This window comes from Thunnus thynnus, chromosome 13 (genome assembly GCF_963924715.1).
Source record: "Thunnus thynnus chromosome 13, fThuThy2.1, whole genome shotgun sequence".
NCBI classification, from domain to species: Eukaryota; Metazoa; Chordata; class Actinopteri; order Scombriformes; family Scombridae; genus Thunnus; species Thunnus thynnus.
The window spans coordinates 20,217,670-20,240,260 of record NC_089529.1 but is presented as its reverse complement, the minus strand read 5'-3'; the positions used below and the strand labels follow the sequence as shown (position 1 = coordinate 20,240,260).

The following is a 22,591-nucleotide window of genomic DNA, read 5'->3' as shown; positions in this document are numbered from 1 at the left end:
TGGCCTACTAGCGTTAATTGCCTGATACTACCTGGAGCAAGGGGGGATCCCAATCACAGGGGAAACTGGACGAGAGAAGGGGAGAAAGCAAATAAATAAACCACCAGCATGTGTTCGCAAAAACCCAAACTACATGATACCGTTCACCACCACAGCAGAACGTGAGGGGACCACCACCAGGGGGAAAAGATCTCGTCGGCCCGGCCTAGGCCCACGGCTCCTACAGGCAGAGGCAGAGAGTCAATGCAGGCACATAAGGAGGGGGAACATATAACATGAGCCGACCAACCGTGCACTACACCAGGTCGGAGCAAAACTAAAAAAAACAAAGTCAAAGTCAAACTGAAAACAAAATTGAATTTAGAAAAAAAAGAAGTCAGTACAATTTAACAAATTAAACTAAAGCACAAGAAATAAGATAAGCAAAAGAAAAAAAGAGAAAGTAAATTAAATGAAAAGTGAAAAGTTAAAGAAAATGAACAAAAAGCCTAACCAAATTAATAAAGCAACAAACTATACACTCCTCTGGCTCAGCGTCGCTATGACACCAGCGGTCGATACATCATAAATGACGTGCAGTAGACCAGGAGCTGGAGGGCAGTGGGATGCAGCCAGCAAGCAGAGGTGCAGCCTCCCAGGTACCAGGAGGAGAGTTTCTGTGACTGCCACAGCCCAAACACGCTGACAGCAGCGATAAATTGCCCACGCTTCCCCACACACTGGTTCGGAGCACAACAATCCCGCTGTGAGCTTCCAGCAGGCCAAGAGACAGGCTCCACTTACAGACACCGGATGGAGGCCAAAGTCCAGCGCAGCCCCGCTGAAAACACTGATGGCCCTAGTTCAGCCAGCAGCTCGTCACACAAAGAAAGCAGCAAGGGAATGACAGTGCACTGATTTAATTCCAATACCAGACCGCAATTAGTTGAGGGCCTACAAGTGTCAGTGGGCGGTACCAGGTGGAGAAGGAGGCAAGAGGAAAAAAAAAAAAAAAAAAAAACCCAACCAACTGTGGAGGGATCACTCTGCTACATCAATCTTTTTCATCCATCTCTTTTAAAGAGGTTAAGATCTATATGCTGTAATTATCTGTAGAATTCATGTTAGCTAAAAAAAAAAACAACTAATGCGCCCTAATCTCCTTAATAATATAACTGCATTCAGGAAGTCATCCAGGTAAGTGTAGCCATTCACATAATGTCAGGAACAGCTCAGACAGTGCATGACAATTCAGAAATATGAACTAAAGACAGCAGAAAATACCCACTTGCACCAAAGACTGCCATGGTCCAATGGTTTTAACTGGAGAAACCATATTTTAGTTAAGTGTCAGTGGTCTTGGTCTTAATACTGCAAGAAGCTCAGTAACTTTAGTAAATTCAAATAGGATAAGAAGCAATGTGATAAAGAAGTATTTCGCTTTCAGCAAGTAACTGCTTCCTTGATTCTCTCCTCACAACAAAGCCAGAAACAAACCCGCCTGCTGACAGTGGAAAGTTCACAAGTCTGTAAATAAGCCACAAAGAAGACACCCTCTCTTTGAAAGTGGTGAGTGATTTTTAAACTTTGAGCCAGTTACTTGAGTTACAGTGTGCAGACAAAAAGTGTAAAATTTTATTACTTGTTACATGACTTTTACAATTTCTGAAGGAAATGAAACTCTCCTTTAATTAAGCAAATATTCCAAACATTGTATCTATATTGTCCAAGCATTATGTTTCTGTAAGCATCTTTTTAATTTAAACTGAAAATATGATAATACACTCAAAAAGATCACATATGAAACTGATATACTTTTAATTCATTGATTGTTCTGCCTACATGAGAAATTCACCATGATTTAAAGATGGTTTGATGTGGGTCTGAACAGAAAAATGATTTTCATCTACATGATCCTCACAGCTCTGGTGCCAACAGCAAAAGGTACAATTTAGAGTAATTGTGTAGTTAATAACTGAACAAAGTCGTTAAATAATTGAAAATAGCTACTATATCATATTGCCAGTTTTAGTGTCACTCCTTTCCTGACAGTTCATAAATGACTGAAACCCTTTGTATTTGTTATATACGTATGTATATATATATATATACACACACACACACACATATATATATATATATATACACACACACACATATATATATATATATATATACACACACACACACACACACACACACATATATATATATATATATATATATATATATATACACATACATATACATATAACAAATATATATATATATATATATACACAAACAGTATTGTGTATAATTATAATAATAATTATAATAGTAATAACAATAATAATTCAATAAAAATTTGATTTATTGTTCTGTCTAGAGTAAATCTAGGTCTTTGCATAGTTAATACTTGCTCAATAGCACAGGAAAATATATGTTTATATAAAGAGTTGAAAAAGTCCTCTCTCATTTCCTTTATCCTGCTGAAAATAAATGCTACACACAAATTACTACAAATTATGTTATCTGTTGTCAGTATCTTACATTGAAAATTGTACTGTCTTTCTGGACCTTTAGGGTTTATGGAATGCAATTTTTCTGAACCTACTAGAGCTCGCCAGTGTTTTGGAGCAGTGGGGCAGCCGTTGATTTTTAATCTTCCAAATACAACAAATAAAGACATTAGCTTGATAAAGGATGACCAATACAAGATTTTCAGAATTAAAAACAATCAGTTAGTGACTAATGAATCTGGAAACTGATTAATGTAATGAAAAGAAACTCTGGGGATTACCAGATAGTAGAACATGGATTGAATGGTATTTCACTGAACAAAGCCAAGGTGCATCTAGAAATAAAAGGTAGGTAAGAAAAAAAAAAGGCTAATCCGAAACAAAAACTGTGTTCAATACAATTGTACATGACAAAAAAATCTATTGTATATCTAAAACAGGAAAAAAGCAGATATTTTAAACTAGGATAACAGACAATAAAGGGTGGTGCTTATTAAATATTTGTGTTAATTAAAAAGACAAATATACATTTGACTATTACAGCAGCGAGAAACTTTTCTCCTTATCACGTCATAATAAGATATTTTTCATTAAGCTGAGATATGTGCTGACAGGTAATTATACTCACATTTTTAGAGTGATTACGATCATAAATATGTTTTAGTTTATTTTATGTGAAACTATACTTGTGGGAACTCAAACAGCTCAAGCAGTGTTCCGTCTCCAGTTCAGGCGGGTGCAGGGGTGGTGGTGGATAGTCAGGTCTTCTGCTGATAAACAGAGGGGATACTGGGCTTTGATGCTGCTGAGAGAGACACTGCTCAACTGAAGTTATGTGGGCTTGTGCGCTGTCAGAAGGGAAGGAGATGTCTGTTCTTGTCAGATAATATCTGTGGTCTGGTAGAGAACACTGCACGGACCAGTAACTTATTTATAGCCAGAATGTTTTGTGATAACAGGAAAAGTTTCTTGCAAAAATGGAATAACATGAGCATGATCTCATTTTATCTAACGTGAAAAGGATCTTGTTAAAGTAAGAAAAGTTTGTCATTATTACAAGAAACAGAGCAAATATGTTTTTTTATGAATTATGTAATTATTAATGTTCCTGTTAGATCCAACTTGACAAATTAATTTTACTTTTATTAGACAGAACAGTAGAGAGATGGGAAACATAAGGCGAGAGAGGGAATCAACAAACATGTAACGACATGCAACAAAGTTTCCCACTGATGTGCTCCTTAGGCCACTGGAAAGAAATATAATGACTCAAATTATTGGCTTAAACATTTTGATGTCATCAAATGAGATGTCACCATCAGGTTTGAGTCAACATGTTTCATTCCATATTTTCAAACTTTCATTCCATGTTCTCAGATTTCCATCACATTTAGTCAGGAATTGTTATATTGTACACAAACAGCCCTCAATGATGTACTGAGAACTGTCTAATAACTCTAATCCTGTTGTCGCTGTAAAAAAGCAACTAGCAAGTTTTTTTCTACAATCACAATAGAAATTGGAATAGATATTGGCTCCATACTTCACAGATTTTATAGTCATTGTACTAGGTTTTATACGTAGTGTATACAGTACATGTGTTTGTCTTTCAGCTCCTGTGTCAGAGCCAGATTTGTCTCAGATGTGTTTGTCACCAGAGGAAATGAAGGTCAGCTGCTCCTCTGAGGGAGATGAAGTCCAGTTCATTTTGAGTTTGGACGGTTACGTACTGATGCAGACCAGAACCCACAGCCAGTCTCAGAAAAACTGGACAGTGGACACACAATCCTTTATTGGGATTGATTACTGTCTGCAAGCAATGCTCAAGTCTTTGCAAGTCAAGGTCAAACAGAATGAAAATAAGGAGATAACTTCAGTTACTAATAAAAGCAAGTGGAGTTGTGCTTGTAATTAGTCAAATGTCAGTAATTTAATAATAAAACATGTTGCTCATGGGTGACATCTGGAGGACGTATACTTGTTGTTGCAGTTACTAACTGGTTGAGTACAGTACAGTAGAATAGAGTACTGTATAATGTCCCAATGTTGCAGTCAGTAATAATATATAAAAGAGGAATACAATAATCAATACAAAAAATGTACATAGGTATAAAGAGACAGAAGTACAGGCTCCAAGCAACAGATCATTTTTGCCACAAGATGGAGCCAAAAGTCCTCACATGGAACAAAATCATAACAATACATTGAATTATATTAAGAGAAAGAAAGAGAGAGAGAATACTTCCATTGAGTTACACAGAGAGCGTTTTGCCGGACGTCTTGAGCAGATCTTCATTCATTGTAATACAGTTTTATATTACATATTATTATTGCTGAATAGATCGCATGGCATACTTTGATAGAGTATGCCATCTGATTTGATCAGATTAGCATTCTGCATCAAATCATAATTAGCTTGCTTACTCTTCACTGTGTTGATTCTCCTACGCAGATACTCAACTACAACATGATCACATGTCTCTCTTTCTCTGCAATCTTGATACTGGTCTGATGCTTTGGCTGAAGCTGAGATGAGAAAAAGAGCTGTGGTTTCTAACATTGCCTCTCATACAATAGATTATCACAGATGTTATTTCCGTTTAAATTCCTCTAAATGCACAGCATGGTAAAAAGTATACAGTACATGATTTAAAAATAAACACCATGTGGGTATGTTGAGAGGCAGGAAACGTTCATCTCTTTGTAGTGTCCTTTACAATACTACAAAATGTCTCATCCTCACACAGCTTTAAGATACGCTTGCAGATAGTGGTGCAACGGATCGTAGTTGATCCGTGATCCGTACGGATCGCCCCCCCACAGACAATTCAGAAATATGAACTAAAGACAGCAGAAAATACCCACTTTCTACACCAAAGACTGCCATGATCCAATGGTTTTAACTGGAGAAACCATATTTTAGTTAAATGTCAGTGGTCTTGGTCTTGATACTACAAGAAGCTCAGTAACTTTAGTAAATTCAAATAGGATAAGAAGCAATGGGATTCAGAAGTACTTTGCTTAGAGCAAATAACCACTTCCTTGATTCTCTCCTCACAACAAAACCAGAAACAAACCAGCCTGCTGACAGTGGAAAGTACACAGGTCTGCAAATAAGCCACAAAGAAGACACCTCATTGTAAAAGTGTTGAGTGATTTTTAAACCTTGAGCCAGTGACTTGAGTTACAGTGTGAAGAAAAAAGTGTAAAAAGTGACCAGACTGGAGTGGACCATCCTGGGGTCTACCAGTGTTATCTGCCAGGATCTACAGCCCCAGTAATGTCTGCATATAGCCACACAGTCAACCTCTAGGGAGCTCCTTCATCATGTGGAGAAGCTATGGCAGATGGACATATTGCCAGACATATGTGTCCAGTGATGTCACAGACCAGACAATCAGAGATCTGAGGATTCCTAAATGCACAGTAGTTGCTTGAACTGCTGCAAGAACGGCCACTAACACTCCTACGCCTGTAGGTGTACTGTGCAAATTTGGGGGCAGCTGTGATGAAAGACTTGTTTATTTGTGTATTATAGTAGTTTAGTCACTCAGTGGGGTAAGAGGATCAGCCAATCAGAGCCTTTGTTATTATTTTGCCTGCAAACATTTGAGTGTTATGTTTGTTTAGTCGTAGTTTGGATGAGAAACAGAGGACAAACTGGCTTCAAACACAACTAAACAAGACACATCCGGTATTTCAAATGTAGACATCAGCTTATATGGTCAACTGACAGGAAACTTGATGTGCAATGTTCAAAACAATGTGAGCAAAGAAGAAACAGTTATCCAGCTGACAAGCTATAAAGGTACTGTATCTCAAGGAATTATCAAATTCCTTATTATGTCATTATGTACTCTTATGTACTGCACTTTCATCAGAGTTTAAGACATGCTTTTGTGTGCTGCTTAAAATGGGCAACAGTTTCTGGTGCTTTTTATGCAGCTGCCATTTTTACTGATTTATATGAGCAAATAAAACTCTAAAATTAAAACTCAATTATTTACCAATCTACTACCACAAATGCTTTGTAGGCTTCCATGCTACCTGTATTGACTACCTGTATTTACAGCACAGATGAGTTGAATCTCTCTTGGGGCTGTGAAAATTCAAATCAGGCACTGTGGTGGAGGCAGCGACAAAAAAAGAAAAAACTTGTATTTTTTTTACTGTCACTCTCATGCATTGTTTAATGTCACATTACCTGTGTTGTCTGTGAAAAAGTCTGTGATCCACATGCTTGTGAGTCATTTTTTTTGTCTATATTGTTACAGTGTGTGCTTTGCAGGAACATCTCTCATCTTCTGGCAGGTTTAACATGTGTTTACAACATAGCAAAAAATAAAACAGCCATTTCTAAACGAGTATTAAAGAACTAGCTTGTGACTTGCAGTCTGTTCCACGTAAAGTATAACAGTTTCACCACAACAACACAAATTAGCTAAAAGGCCAAATTAAAACTCGACATTCAAAATGCACTATATATTTAATAAAAGGTTACACTTATATGATCAGCATATTGCAATGGACCATAGCAGATCATAGAGACAAAACCTTGCAGTGGATTTACAGGTATATTGCCCTGGTCAGCACAGCATAACTGACTGATAATCTCAGGAAAAGTCACAGCCACATCACCCTGTTCTTTAAACTCTCCCCCTACAACCACACACTCTCCACACAGTGACAATATACAGAATACCAATTCCTCAACTGTACCAATTAAACTGTTATAACTACAATTAGAAAGTGACTCAAGGTTTTTTTATAATAACTGGAACACTTCACATAGCACAAGATGAAAAAGGTAAAACTGAAGACAGAAATTTACTACTTTCTGCACCAATAACTTGTATTGGCCATTATTTTAAGTTTGAAAAGCCATATTCAAGTTAAACAGATTTAATCTGAATAATGCAAGACACCCAGTACATTTAACTACAAAAGCAGTGAATCTATTTTGGTCACTAGCAGAATGTGGGTGGCAACTCAGTAGCTGCTTCCTTGATTCTTATCATAAAAAGGAAAAGATCAGAAATAAACCAAGTCGCTGTCAGTGGAAAATTCACAGGTCAGTCTTTAACAGCTACAAAGAAGACATCATACTATTGTGAATTCTGTGAGTGACAGTGTTGAACTTGAATCAATGTATGCATGATGGCGCTTAGGATAAGTTCAAGCAGGAAGACTATCTATTATTCATTCTCATTATACTCTCTCCTCACCTTCTCCTGCTCTCATACTAGCAGAGTAGGGGTGTTACTCAGTTAACAAATCAGATTCTGCCACGATTTCTATCAGCCTATTAAGTCTTAGCTGCCAAACTTTAAATCTGTTCTCTCTGTCGTCGTCAGCTGTTATTTCAGTGCAAATCGTTGCGACCCTCTGTCACCCCCTTCATCTCCACTTCATCCTCACCAGAAGCTGCTCCTCTTCTCATCATTCAGATCTAAATATTCCCATATTCATCACCACCACCAGTGTCTAGGCTCCATAGGGGGGATATCCTATTCTATTCGCTGTACTTCCCCCTTATCAATATGTCGACATCAAAATGAGGTCTTATCGCCAAAGACTTTTCACATTTTCATCTCATTATGCATATTCAATAAAATTATTGTCACTTAAAAAAGTCTCTCCTGATTGAACCGATATTAGTTATCCATATTGTCTATATAAATTAGGAAAGGCCACATACAGTATATCCATCTAAATGATCCTCATAGCTCTCGCAACAACAGTGCTGGCAAAAGGTACACTTCAGAGTAGCTGTGCAGTTAACAATATGGTGTGGATCAGACTTCAGAAAAGAAAAAGATGCAAGCAAGGCAGAAGAGTTTACGAAGACAATTCAAAATAGATTCAGTATTGAGCATAAAAGTTCATTCTTGACTTTCAAAACAGTAGGCTAATTCGACAGACAGAATAATAACCCAAAGCCCACATAAAAGCATTTATACTCATTTTTAAAACCTATATTTTATACTCAGCACTAATCTTTTTACTTTTACTGATCATTTGCAGTAAAACTATGACTTTTAATAGCTACTGGAAAGTTGTCTGGAGCACAATACAAGAATACAACAACGGTATTACAATTATTGCTATTATTATTTTTAAATCAGTATTTTAAATCGGTATTTTACATTTTTTGTTTGTTTTTAGGGTCTACTGAATGCAGTTTCTCTGAGCCTGCTGGAGCTCAGCAGTGTCTTGGAGTCATGGGGCAACCGTTGCTTTTTCATCTGCCAAATACAGAATATAGAGAGATAAAACTGATAAAAGATAACAAATATATAATATTGAAAATAGCAAAAAATCTGACTATGACTCCACACATTGAATATGTAAATCAGCCTGAACTCTTCACTAATGGAACGTTGAAACTAGGAAATGCAGTGAAGAGACACCCTGGGGATTACCAATTGGACAAATTTGGACTGAATGGCACTGAAACAACTCAGTGTGCATTTAGAAATACCAGGTAAGGTTAAAAAAAATAAAGTTAAAGTGTAGAGACAACAATCAGATCAGTTCCAACTGTATATGAAAAAAGATTTAGATTTATATACATACACAACTATATTGCAGCAATGTGTTTCCATTTGCAAATGGACAATAGGAAATTAATTTCCTACATATGTTTGTATATGTGTATTTTAATAAGATGTCTGCTGCATTCTCCTCGGCCTGTGAGCCTTTCAAACAAAGCACCATGGCTGAGACAGAAAGAAAAGACCCTGTGGTTTTTTAACTGTCAGTCTCATACGTGGTTTAATTCTGCATTGCCTGTGCTGTATGTGAGAGCGTTTAGTGTTAGTAATCAGTAGTGTCTGGGTTTCTAAGTTTGGCTACATTACATTTAGAGGCAGGAAGTGTTCATTTCTTCATTTGGCCGTTACATAAACACCTCTCATCTTCAGGCAGCTCCTGTGCCCATGTCTTTATGAATAAATATTTTGCATTTAAATACTTGTAAAGACATTAGAAATGTAATGGTAAGCCGTGTCCTTCAATGTTTTTTCAAAGAAACTGGTACTATGTGCTAAAGAATAACTAAAGGTGAGTAAAAGTAATTTATTCAGTATACAAAGGGAAATCCAGTGTCTATTTGACAAAGGTAAAGGATGTCACACCTGGAGGCTTTTTGTGTAGTTGTGTCTGCAGCTGAAATGGAAACTCACACCTCAGAGTAAAGACTTCTGTGATCTGTGTTTTTTGTTCTTCATTTGGTTTTCAGTGCTCTGCAGTTTTATAAGCGGAAGTACTGGTGTCAACGGTGGTATTTCTAAATGGCGTTTGAAAACTAGCTTCTGACATGGAACTCTCTTTTACTGAATATATTTTAAAGTCTCACTTGGCTTTCTGTGTATTTCACAACAAAGAACAATTATTTTAAATAATACAAGTAGAAAGACAGTGTGTGAAAGGCAACAACTGAGACCATGAAAATAATACATTAGCATGATTCTATAAAGTTTACTTTTTGACTTTTGACATACATTTTAAACACACTCTTTTGCTAGGCATCCCAGAAAAAGAATATCACCAACTGTACAAGCTTAACCCTTAAATAATTATGTAAAGCCAAAATACATGTTGTAATTATCTATATATTGCTGAAGTATGCCTGTGTGACTTAACAGTGTGTAATTACACTAATATAATCACAGCACAGTGTTCGTATGAATTCTGCACTACTTGAATTAATATAACTAAAACTTGGTCAGTCCTGAACGCAAAAGCTGATACAAGAATTTCATACACTGTACAGTAATTGTTAACCATAAAAAATGAAAAATTATTGTACAGTAATGTTTTAATAGTAATTGGAATTGGGAAGAGGTTCCCCTTAACATGAACATCTTTAATGTTTAAGTCAGTAGGATCATTCTTTATTTTATTCTCTTCATATATCTTTAGCACAGACATGTTGTCAGAACCTAGTGATAAAAAATATTGTGAACACTTGTGTCCACAGATTTTATGCAAATACAGTACAGTCAGGTAAAAATTAAATATCATATTTCCAACATTATGAACTGAGACAAAAAGTATGTAATTTGTCATTATGTGTGTGTTATTTTAAAAGTGTTAAAGATATGTAAGTCTGTTAGTGAATCCTTTATCATGCCCCTCTGTGGACACATGTATACTAGATGTTGTGCAGGTTAGGGTTCATAATTACCTGCAGAATTTGTTTTATTGCAGCTGATAATACATACTCACATTTTTGGACATCATTTTGTTCCAAATATTAACATGTTGCAAATATACTTAAAAATGTCTCAGGTGAATGGAGCCATCCACATTATGACTGGAACATATCACGCAGGCCATGGTAATGTAAAATAAATATACTTCTTGCATTGGGCATTGTTTTAAGTTTGAGAAACCATATTTATGTCAGCAGTCTTTCTTTGAGTAAGATGTTGAGTATGTAAGATGTTCAGTAGGTTTGTGACCACAAAAGCACTAATTCTTGGTATTGTGTTCACTGGCAATGTGGGTGACAACAAAAAAACTGCTTCCTTGAATCTTATGATACAACAAGACTGCAAAAAGACAGGAGCATAAACCAGCCCACTGTCAGTGGAAAATTCACAGATCAGTCTTCAACAGTCATGAAGAAGACATTGCACCATTGTGAATGCGGTGAGTCAAAGTTCTGAATTTTAATCTACACATACTGAAATAAGTTAAAGCAGAGTTTCATTACTTTTTTCATTATTTTATGGTTTGTAGAGGTATAAAATCTGAGATTGTATAAATTCTTATGTTTTTTCTGAAACTATGCGATTATGAAAAACGATAATACAGACATGCTAATCATATTGTTCAGGCTGAATTTTTATTAGAATTGATTTTTTACCTTCAAACTAACAACTGACCTTAAATTTAGTAAGTTTACAGTATATAAATACAAATTAAATATAAATCAAGTTTAACTTTTAAAATGACATCTGATTTATGTGTTACAGCATTAAAAACAATGATTTCCATCTACATGATCATCACATTTGCAGCAACAACAGCTCCAGCAAAAGGTACGCTTCAATGTAAAAGTATGTATAGAAAATAGGGGTGCAACGGATCACAAAACTCACGGTTCGGATCGTATCACTGATTTGAGTCACAGATCGGATAATTTTTAAGATCAGCAAAAAAAAAAAAAAAAAAAAGGCAGGGAGACAAATAAACCTTTGTTTTCCATATATTCTGTAAAACACTTACAACATGGAACTTTTGCCCATGGTCTTAAATGAAAACAACATTCAAGATGTCCATGCAAGATGCTGCAGCACATTAAACAGCGTGTAAAAATACCTGCAGATGTCACTACGGACCCGTTAGATGCTGGTTTGGTCGTTGCTCTTCAAAATCCCTGTTAGCGACGCACTGTCTGTCCATGACCTACTTATATCAGTTTGTTTACTTTGTCTTAAATGAAATATTAAATTTTGCAATTAATCCTCGATTCACTTGCGTGCTGAACCATGGGTGGCGATCCGTATGCATCACGGATCAACTACAATCCGTTACACCACTAGTAGAAACCAGTATTGTGTATAATAATGATAATAATAATTGAATAAAAACATGATTTAATGTTCTATGTAGAGTAAATCTAGGTCTTTGAAATAGTTATTAGTTGCTCAATAGCACAGGAAAAAAGTTGAAACAGTCCTCTATGATGTTATTCGTTGACAGTATGTTACATTGACAATAGTATTGTCTTTTTTTTTTCTTTTAGGGTTTATGGAATGCAATTTGTCTGAAGCTACTGGAACTTACCAATGTTTTGGAGCAGTGGGGCAGCCGTTGATTTTCAATCTTCCAAATACAGAAAATACAGAGATTAAGTTGACAAAGGATGACAAATACATTATTTTCATAATCAAAAAAAAACAGATAGTGACTAATAATGAGTCTGGAATCTTCACCAATCAAACATTCAAACTGAATAATGCAATGAAATGGCACTCTGGTGATTACCAGATGGAAGAATTTGAATTGAATGGTATTTTACTGAAAAAAGTCAAGATGCATCTACAAATTCAAGGTAGATAAAAAAAATTCTGATAATAATTATAGAAATTAAAAAAAAAAAAAAAAATTGACTATTATGGTAGCGAGAAAAAATTCTCATTTTAACAGGATACTTATCCTGTCAAGATATTTTTCATGTTAGTCTGAGATACATACAGACAGAAAATCATGCTCACATGTTTAGAGTGATTACTATCTTAAATATGTTTTTGATTACTACATGTTCATGCTCAACTGAAGTCATGTGGGCTTGTGTGCTGTCAGACGGGAAGGAGATGCCTGTTCTTGTCAAATAATATCTGTGGTCTGGTAGAGAACACTGTATGGACCAGTAACTTATTTATAGCCAGAATGTTTTGGGATAACAAGATAAAGTGGTTTGTTTTTATAACAAGAAATGTTTCTTATAAAAATGGAATAACATGAAAATGATCTCATCCTATCTAACGTGAAAAGGATCTCGTTAAAATGAGAAAAGTTTGTCGTTATAACAAGAAACAGAGCAAATATGTTTTTTTTTTATGCATTATGTAATTATTTATGTTCTTGTTAGATCCAACTTGGCAAGTTTATTTTGCTTTTATTAGACAGAACAGTAGAGAGATGGGAAACATAAGGCGAGAGAGGTAAAGAACAAACAAGTAACAACAAGCAACAAAGTTTCCCACTGATGTGCTCCTTAGGCCACTGGAAAGAAATATATTGACTCAGATTATTTGCTAAAAGATCCTGATGCCATCGAATGAGATGTCACCATCAGGTTTGAGGCAATATGTTTCATTCCATATTCTCAATCTCTCATTCCTTATTCTCAGTTTTCCATCACATCTTAATCAGGAATTGTTATACTGTACACAAATAGCCCTCAAATGTGCATTGAGAACTGTCTAATAACTCTAATCCTGTTGTCTCAGTGAAAAAGCAACTAGGCCTCAAAAGTTTTTTCTACAATCAAAATAGAAATTGGAATAGATATCAGTTCCATATTTGACAGATCTGATAGTAAATTTTACATTGTACTAGGTTTTATACATAGTGTATGCAGTACATGTGTTTGTCTTTCAGCTCCTGTGTCAGAGCCAGACGTGTCTCAGATATGTTTGTCACCAGAAGAAATGAAGGTCAGCTGCTCCTCTGAGGGAGATGAAGTCCAGTTCATTTTGAGTTTGGACGGTTACGTACTGATGCAGACCAGAACCCACAGCCGGTCTCAGAAAAACTGGACAGTGGACACACAATCCTTGACTGGGATTACAGATGAACAAGACAAAACAAACGTTTCGAATGTGAGCATCAGATTACACGGTCAGCTGACAGGAAACTTGATGTGTCGTGTTTGGAACAATTTTAGTAGCAATGAAAAGGTTATTGACCTGAAAAGCTGCAAAAGTACAGTGTTTGAAGGTAAATGCTCTCTTTTCTAAATATCAGCTCTTCACTACTATTTCACTTTCTTATTAAAAAAAAATCAAATACATTAATCAATTATATTCATTTTAAAAATCACATTTTCTTTACTTTACTAGTACTTCTACTTTTCTTTTTAAGATTTTTCACTATCTGATACTGCAAATCACTTGTCTAGTGGGTGGGAAGTAACCATCTAAAACTTTCTTTTGACCATAGAAATATTTTGATTTTAATAATAATTCCACATCCACTGATCACCTGAAGATAAAAATGGACAAGAAATATTTGAGAAACATATTGGTAGGTTTGAAATTAACACGTCATTCATCATATCTAATTTGGTTTGATATTTGTTTTCTAGATTGTGTTTCTGGCTTCCCTGTTGTAACTGTGGCTGTGATAGCTGGTGTTGCCGCTCTGCTTCTCCTTGTGACTCTGTGTGTTGGTCTAAAACATCTACGTAAGAAAACAAGACTCATGACTGTTAATGAGGGTAAGTGAAAGACATGCCATAATCTTTATTAATGCATATTTTACAAACCGTACTTGACATTCCTGACCATCATTTTGCTACTGGACTATTTTACAGTTAGGTTACCAAAGTTTTATAGATTTTTGAAAGCTTTTTTCTACATCAGAGGTAGCTGTTGCAGTATGTTCATTTAAATCCACCATGACTCGCAAAGACTTGAACATTTCTTACAAAAAGTAATCCATCACAATGATCATTAAATCTCCTTCGTTTAATGTTACAGCCTTCCACTAGCATTGCGATTGAGAGTATGGACTAATTTGAAAAATAATCAAATGCATTTCCAAAGAGCAATAAAGCCATTTACAATAATAAAAGAGGACTACCTCTCTCAAATACATTTCACATCTGTTCTTACTTTTTTCCAGGTAATTCTGACAATGAAATTGTCTACTCAGATGTTATGGTGATGAAGAATACAAGGAAAAGTCGACCCATCTTTCATCAGAATGCAAAATAATTTTCTCCTAAAACAATAATTCAATCACCAGCCAAAGCCTAAACCCTAACCATAACCTTGTTGGAAACCTCATGTCTAATCTTTAACATGAAATAATGATCAGGGATGATTGACTTTGTGGTTTGGAATAAGAAGTTCAAATAGTCCAACTATGGACTATGTCCAAAGTGAACAAGAATAACTCTTTTTTGAGTTACCATTTTAAAATTGTGGAGTTGAACGCATTTGTTTCTCAAACTTAACCATGCTTTTATATGATTTTATTTACTGTTTTTGCTTTGTAATTGTGTGGCATTGTTTACACTTTTTAAAGTGTTTTGTCCTGTGTATTTTACATTTATTTTTTATATAAACATATAACATTCATATATTTTTAATCTAATGTTTCATTTACCAAGGACAAACAGAATGAAAAGGAGATAACTCCAGTTACTAATAAAAGCAAATGGAGTTTTGCTTGTTTGCACACTTTTATATAATTGTATTTACTGTATTTGCTTTGCAATTGTGCAGCATTGCGTACAAGTGTTTTGTCCTGTGTATTTTACATGTATTTTTCAAATAAATATATTGATGACATTTGTAAATTTTTTGAATGTTTCATTCACCAAGGTCAAACAGAATGAAAAGAAGGAGATACTGTAACTTTAGTTTCTGTGCAACTAGCCTAATAAAAGCAAGTGGGTTTTTTTCTTGTAATTAGTAAATGGTCAGTAATTTAATAATAAAACGTGTTGCTCATGGGTGACATCTGGAGGACGTACACTGTTGTTGCAGTAACTAACAGTAAAGTAAAGTTAAGTACAGTACAGTACAGTAGAATAGAGTACTGTATAATGTCCCAGTGTTGCAGTCAATAATAATATATGAAAGAGGAATACAACAATCACTTGAAACAACAATCAATACAAAAACTGAATAAGTATAAAGAGACAGCAGTACAGGCTCCAAGCAATAGATCATTTTTACCACAAGATGGAGACAAAAGTCCTCACATGTAACTAGATGATGGTAATGGAACAAAATCATAACAATACATTGAATTTTTTGTAACTTTTGTCAATATCAGTGTGGCTTTTCAGATACTGGATTCATGCACACATTGATACTAGACTGATGCACACACTGTCTCCACCCCAACTGCTACATCATGTTGGAGTCATCCTATTGTTACAATCCACATGGGCTACATACAGTATGAGAAGGCCACTGTGCAGTTTCAATAATCAAAAGTACACTTCTTCCAGTCTTTGTTGCCATAAACATTACATGCATCAGTGATTAATTTCTACACCCAGATATTCTTGTTATGTTATCTGGGTCCACAAGGTAGGAGCAAAGTTGATGCTGTAACTTAACTCTAATTTTGATTATTTATATGTACTCTTAGCAAGATTGTCTATCTGTGCTCACAGCGGAGGTGAAGTGAGTCACTCCTGTGAGAGTTTTAAGCCTGTCCAGTTTTATATTAGCCTACATATTGTTATTGCTGAATAGATCACATGGCATACTTAATATCTCAAACATAATTTGAGAAAAGCATTCAGCATCAAATCATAATTAGCTTGTTTACTCTTCATTGTGTCGATCCTCCTACGCAGATGCTAAACCACAACATGGTCATATGTCTCTCTCTTTCTCAGCAATCTTGACACTGGTCTGATGCTGTGGTTGAAGCTGAGAGATACTATAGGAAAAAAAGCTATGGTTTCTAACATTGCCCCTCACACGATAGATTATCACGCCTACGGTGTTATTTCCGTTTACATTCCCCTAAATGCAGAGCGTGGTAAATAGCATACAGCACGATTTAAAAATAAACAGCATGTAGGTATGTTGAGAGGCAGTGTTCATCTCTTTGTAGTGTCCTTTACAGAAATACAAAATCTCTCATCCTCCACGTCTTTAAGATATGCCTAAATATGTCTTTATACAGCACATGTGTTAGAATCATTCAGAGTTTCATGTGATTGTGAGCAGATATTTTGCATTTAAATGTTAACATTAGAAACACTATGATCTCTCCTTCATTACACTGCATTTTGCAGTGTTGGGTAACGCAAACATTAAAAATGATTTATTCATTAGTGGAAGCTTTCTGGGGGCTGCGTGTGTCTCATACAGGAGACCTGTAGCTGAGACCTCTGTTTCACATGGTTGATGACAGAATTGACACAAGAACTCTCACCAACTGTGCATGCATTGCTCTTAAAGAAATTTGATTAAAAATATATGCATGTTTTCACTGTTTCCTACTAAAATGAATAAGTTATTTCAAGTATTTTATTAAAACATCACTTTTCCCAACAGAGTGTAACGAAGGTTACAATATTGTAATCGTATTTCTATAAACACAGGCAGAGCCTTCTACTGGACTCTTTGGGTAATACTCTCTTCCTATCACATGCATGCATTCGCCCACTGAAATTTGCACCAGCACCAATGGCCAGCCAATGAGGATGCGCCTACCGATTACATGTGTCTCGCACACTATATAAGCAGTGTCTAACCATTGCTCACTATCCAAAACCACTTCAGTGGATGGCGTAGGAATGGCAGGGTCCATAACATTCGTTCTATCTCACAGCTCAACTGAATGTTCGCCCTGCTGCGACATGTCATCAGACTGCCTCACTGAGCCCAACCGGTTATAGGTTAGTCGCCGTGGCCCTCCTACTACTTTATTATCTAGCCGCTTATGTGGAGCAGTAGGGAGCCCAACCCAGTCCTGTTAACATGGACCTGAGCTGGGTGAAGACATGGCCTAACCTTGCAGGGGTCATAGGTCATACGCCAAGCACCCTGCACACCCCATTTCCTGAGTCATCTTGGATCATGGGAGAATGCTGGTGTATAATTGCCCGCCGGGGGTCAGGTGTACCACAGCTGACACTCACATCACCCTTTTCACAAGTCCTGAGTCGCACCTTTGAGCACAGACCTCGAAAAGGAGCCTGTCATGTCCAAGAGATAGAACCTTATGAACGGACAAGGCGTAGACCAGGACGCTGCCGTGCATATGAACTCGACACTCACCCCAATGAACAAGGCCTTCGATGCTACCATGCCATGTGTTGAATGTGCTGGGACCACAACAGGGGGGTCCTTACCCACCTGCCTGTAAGCTTGGGAGATGCACTCACAAAGCCAACTAGCTAGGTGCTTCTCAGATAGAGCTTTAACGGCCACTCCCTCTCCATGGCCATGGCACATCCTGACTGCCCGGCTAAGAACATGCAAATTTCAGTGGGCAATTGCGCGCGTGATAGGAAAAAGTATTACCCATAGAGTCCAGTAGAGGGCGGAGCCCATGTGAGATAGAACTTCTCAAATGTTTTCAGAAAGTCATCCTGGTAAGTGTAGCCATTCACATAATGACAGGAACAGCTTAGACAGTGCATGACAATTCAGAAATATGAACTTAAGACAGCAGAAAATACCCACTTTCTGCACCAAAGACTGCCATGATCCAATGGTTTTAACTGGAGAAACCATATTTTAGTTAAATGTCAGTGGTCTTGGTCTTAATACTGAAAGAAGCTCAGTAACTTGTGTAAATTCAAATACGATAAGAAGCAATGTGATTCAGAAGTATTTTGCTTAGAGCAAATAATTGCTTCCTTGATTCTATCCTCACAATAAAACCAGAAACAAACCCGCCTGCTGACAGTGGAAGGTACACAGGTCTGTGAATAAGCCTCGAAGAAGACACCTCATTGTTGAAGTGGTGAGTGATTTTTAAACTTTCGCATATGAAACTGAGCAACTTTTAATTTAATGATTGTTCTGTCTACATGAGAAATTCACCATGCTTTAAAGATAGTTTGATGTGTGTTTCAACAGAAAAATGATTTTCATCTACATGATCCTTGCAGCTCTGATGCCAACAGAAGAAGGTAAATTAAAAATAGCTACAATATATGCCATACACACACACACACACACACACATATGCATATATATATACATATATATACATATATATGCCATTATCTACATGATACAGAATTAAAACAGATTAATAACATATTGAGATTGAATAGTTACAGTGTATATATATATATTAATTGTATGTTTGCTTGTCTCTATTAGGGTTTATGGAATGCAATATATCTAAACATACTCAAGCTCAGCAGTGTGTTGGAGCACTTGGGGAGCTGTTGCTTTTTTACCTGCCACTGATGCAACAAAGATAATGTTGAAAAAAGATGAGACTACCATTTTAAACACATTAAATAATAAGGTAGTTGAGTTGGATAAGGAGTACCAAGGTCTCAGTGCACTCTTCACCAATGGAACATTCAAGCTGGATAATGCAAGGAAGAGACACTCTAGAGATTACGTGTGGGAAATATATAAGTCTAATGGTAAATTACCACACAGACTCATCATGCACCTAGAAATACAAGGTAGGATTTTTTAAGTAAAATGTATTAAAGTACTTCTATAAAATACAAACATGGTCAGTACCAATGTAGAATACTTGAAAAAATGTATTGCAAGGCTAAACAAATGAATGCAAACAGAGACATTCTTATACTTGTCAACTCTATGACTGTTAAAAAGTGGGACATATTAATTATTAGATTGCATTAATGTGACTGTGTCAAACATTGCTTATAGAATTGTGTGTTAAGGTCTGCAAACTGTATATTTTATATCTAAATTAGGATTAGTGGAAGGATTAGAAAGAACAATCATCACACATATTTAAGACCAACTCTACCACTACTAGAGCAAACATTACTATTATAGCTGCTACTGCTGCATACATAACAGCCATTAACACAATTAATAATGTTATCACAACACAAATACCCATAATTACTGCCCTAAGGGATCTGAACATCGACATTCTAAGATCTGCCCTCCAACTAGATGGAGATTGGCACCATCATAACCTTCATCATCATCATCATCATCATCATCATCATCATCATGTACACTACCAGTCAAAGGTTTGAAAACCTTCCCTTTCATTTGAATGAGAAAATGTGTCCAAACTTTTGACTGTTACTGTAGGCATTTACCAGTATAACAGAAGAGGATATTTAATTGTATAATGGTAAATTGCAGAATCCAGAGTTTTTGAAGCTTGACTCATATTGCAGACTGAAAGTCAGGATATTTCAGCCTCTGCTGCATTCAATTTGACCATTCTTTTTTTTAATCTGTCTCTTGTGAGTCTTGTGAAATTAACAAAAGTGCAATGTTAAACTGCTCAAGTGCCCTTTTCTCAATATGTTCTGGATAATGGACTTAAAGACTGAAAATTCCACACAAGACCATGTATCTCCTGATCAACTAACTGAATTAAATGTACATTATACACATTAGTAATTGTGTCTTTGTATATAGTGCTGGATGTTAGTTCATCCTATCACCATACGTTCCAACACTGAAACATCAGTCACTATTACTGCTGCTCTGATGCAGATTGATGAGAGAGATGGGTTTGAACAATAGGGCTCTGTGTGTGCTGAATGTGCATATTTGCTCTTTGTCTGTTCTGGGTCTAAAACATTGCTGTGATATTTTTTCTTGTTGTTTTTTGTATGAAAATAATCTTATTGATGAGAAAATGAAATAAATCAATGTTGAATAAAGTATGCTAAAAGATTTCCTCATTATTCTTGCTGTTGATCAATGCTTGATACCTTGTTATTGCTGCCTCTGGTTAACTCATCAAAATTGAAACCTCATCTGCAAATGCCATAGCTGCCCAAAATACGTACTGTTGGGTGCAGTTTAGAATGTGGAGCAATATCAGGCGCTTTATTTATGAGTCAATAAAACTCTAAACTTGTCAATCAACGAGTGCTTTATTGTAAGTTCAGTAGACACAAAAATATTTGAACACAAACTATTTGGAACCAATAGTTACAGCAGAGAGGAGGTGAGTTTCTCCTCAGGCTGTGAGCCTTTCAAACAAAGCACCATGGCTGAGACAGTGACAAAGAGAGAAAAAACCCTGTGGTTTTTTAGCTGTTAGTCACACCCATGGTTTAATTCTGCACAAGCGGCAACCTCTAGGGCTGAAAAATGAAGCCAATGTGGAAGTGCCAAAAACTGCAGTTTCTTGAATGGCCACTTGAGGCTGGCTCCAAAAGCGAGTCAATCCCCATTGACCCCATGTTAAAATGCCCAACTTTACAGCTGAAATAAACATGTTTACAGCGGTTTTGGTCTCTATAGCTAATTTCCCCTTTCATGACAACTGTATGGGGGGTGAATTTTTTTTTATAACTCACCTGTTTATATTTCATTAAGCTGTAAAGTTACGCATAATTAAGGACATGGCTGCTTTGACTGACAGGTTGCTAGCTGCTAGGTGGCTTGATTCAGCAACCAGGCTTCATTCGGTCCACCTCAGCTCCACCTCTTTGCCCATTTTGAATTAGCCAGGAGTTAGGCGGGGTCAGGCACTGCCAAGATGGAGACAGCCGTAGCTGCCCACTTTGAGCTTCAAAAGCACTCTTCAGAGACTACAGTCTATGATTCTGCATTACCTGTGCTGTATGTGAGAAAGTTTAGTGATGCGGATGTTTGTTAGTAATGTATAGTGTATGGGTTTTTGAGTTTGGCTGCAGTACATTGACAGGCAGGAAGTGTTCCTTTCTTCATGTTGATGTGTAAACACCTCTCATCTTCAGGCAGCTCCTGTGCCTTTATGAATAAATATTCTATTCTATTTAAATACTTGTAAAGACATTAGAAATGTGATGACAAGCTGTGTCTTTTAATGTTGTTTTGTCAAAGACACTGGTACTATGTGCTCAAGAGTAACTAAAAGTGAGTAAAATTAATTTATTCAGTATATTGAGGGAAATAAGTTTTACAGTGCCTGTTTGACAAAGGTAAAGGATGTCTCACCTGGAGGCTTTTTGTGCAGTTGTCTGCAGCTGAAATTGAAAATCACAACTCAGCGTAAAGACTTCTGTGATCCGTGTATTATGTTCTTCATTTGGTTTTCAGTGCTCTTCAGTTATAAGAGGAAGTACTGTCATCAACGGTGTTATTTCTAAATGGCTTTTGAAAACTAGCCTGTGACTTGGATCTCTCTTTTACTGCATATATTTTAAAGTCTCACTTGGCTTTCTGTTTATTCCAGAACAAAGCACAATTATTTTAAATAATACAAGTCAGAAGACAATGTGTGACAGGCAACAACCGGGACAATGAAAATAATACATTTGCATGATTCTATGACATTTACTTTTGACATACATTTTAACACTTTCTTTTGCTAGGCATCTCAGAAAAAGAATATCACCAACTGTACATGCTTAACCCTTAAATAATTGTGTAAAGCCAAAACACATATTATAATTATCTATTCAGTAAAATTGCTGAGGTATGCCTGTGCAACTTGACAGTGTATAATTGCACTAATATAATCACAGCACAGTGTTCGTATGAATTCTGCTTAAAATTAATATAAGTAAAACTTATCATTCCTGAATGTAAAAACTGATACAAGTTCACACACTGTATAGTAATTGTTTACCATACCACCAAACAATTATTGTACAGTAATATTTTAATAGTAATTGCAATTGGGAAGAAGTTCCCCTCAGCATGAATGTCTTTGGTATTTAAGTCAGTAGGTTAATTCTTTATTTCGTTACTAATGTCATAGTCACATTGCCTGGTTAGGAC

At 36.2% G+C, this 22,591-nt stretch overlaps 2 protein-coding genes across 9 annotated transcripts in view; one reads left to right on the top strand and one right to left on the bottom strand.

The window, feature by feature from the left end:
• Positions 1-22,591, bottom strand: part of LOC137195867 (organic cation/carnitine transporter 2-like) — a 92,752-nt gene that overhangs the window by 42,861 nt on the left and 27,300 nt on the right. The gene's annotated exons all lie outside the window — the stretch shown is intronic.
• Positions 4,869-20,689, top strand: LOC137195869 (uncharacterized). Its single transcript, XM_067608549.1, has 6 exons — positions 4,869-11,135; positions 11,462-11,527; positions 12,235-12,543; positions 13,596-13,934; positions 14,302-14,433; positions 14,841-20,689. Exons 1-6 carry the CDS (start codon positions 11,105-11,107, stop codon positions 14,930-14,932), a joined length of 969 nt encoding a protein of 322 aa, XP_067464650.1. The 5' UTR covers positions 4,869-11,104; the 3' UTR covers positions 14,933-20,689.

What these genes read in the sequence shown, in the direction of transcription:
- LOC137195869 (XM_067608549.1), top strand. Translation starts at nt 11,105, where the DNA reads ATGAAGAAGACATTGCACCATTGTGAATGCG. An exon ending in ATTGCACCATTGTGAATGCG is followed by an intron (nt 11,136 to 11,461) that starts GTGAGTCAAAGT and finishes TATGTGTTACAG; the next exon opens with CATTAAAAACAATGATTTCC. An exon ending in AACAACAGCTCCAGCAAAAG is followed by an intron (nt 11,528 to 12,234) that starts GTACGCTTCAAT and finishes TTTTTCTTTTAG; the next exon opens with GGTTTATGGAATGCAATTTG.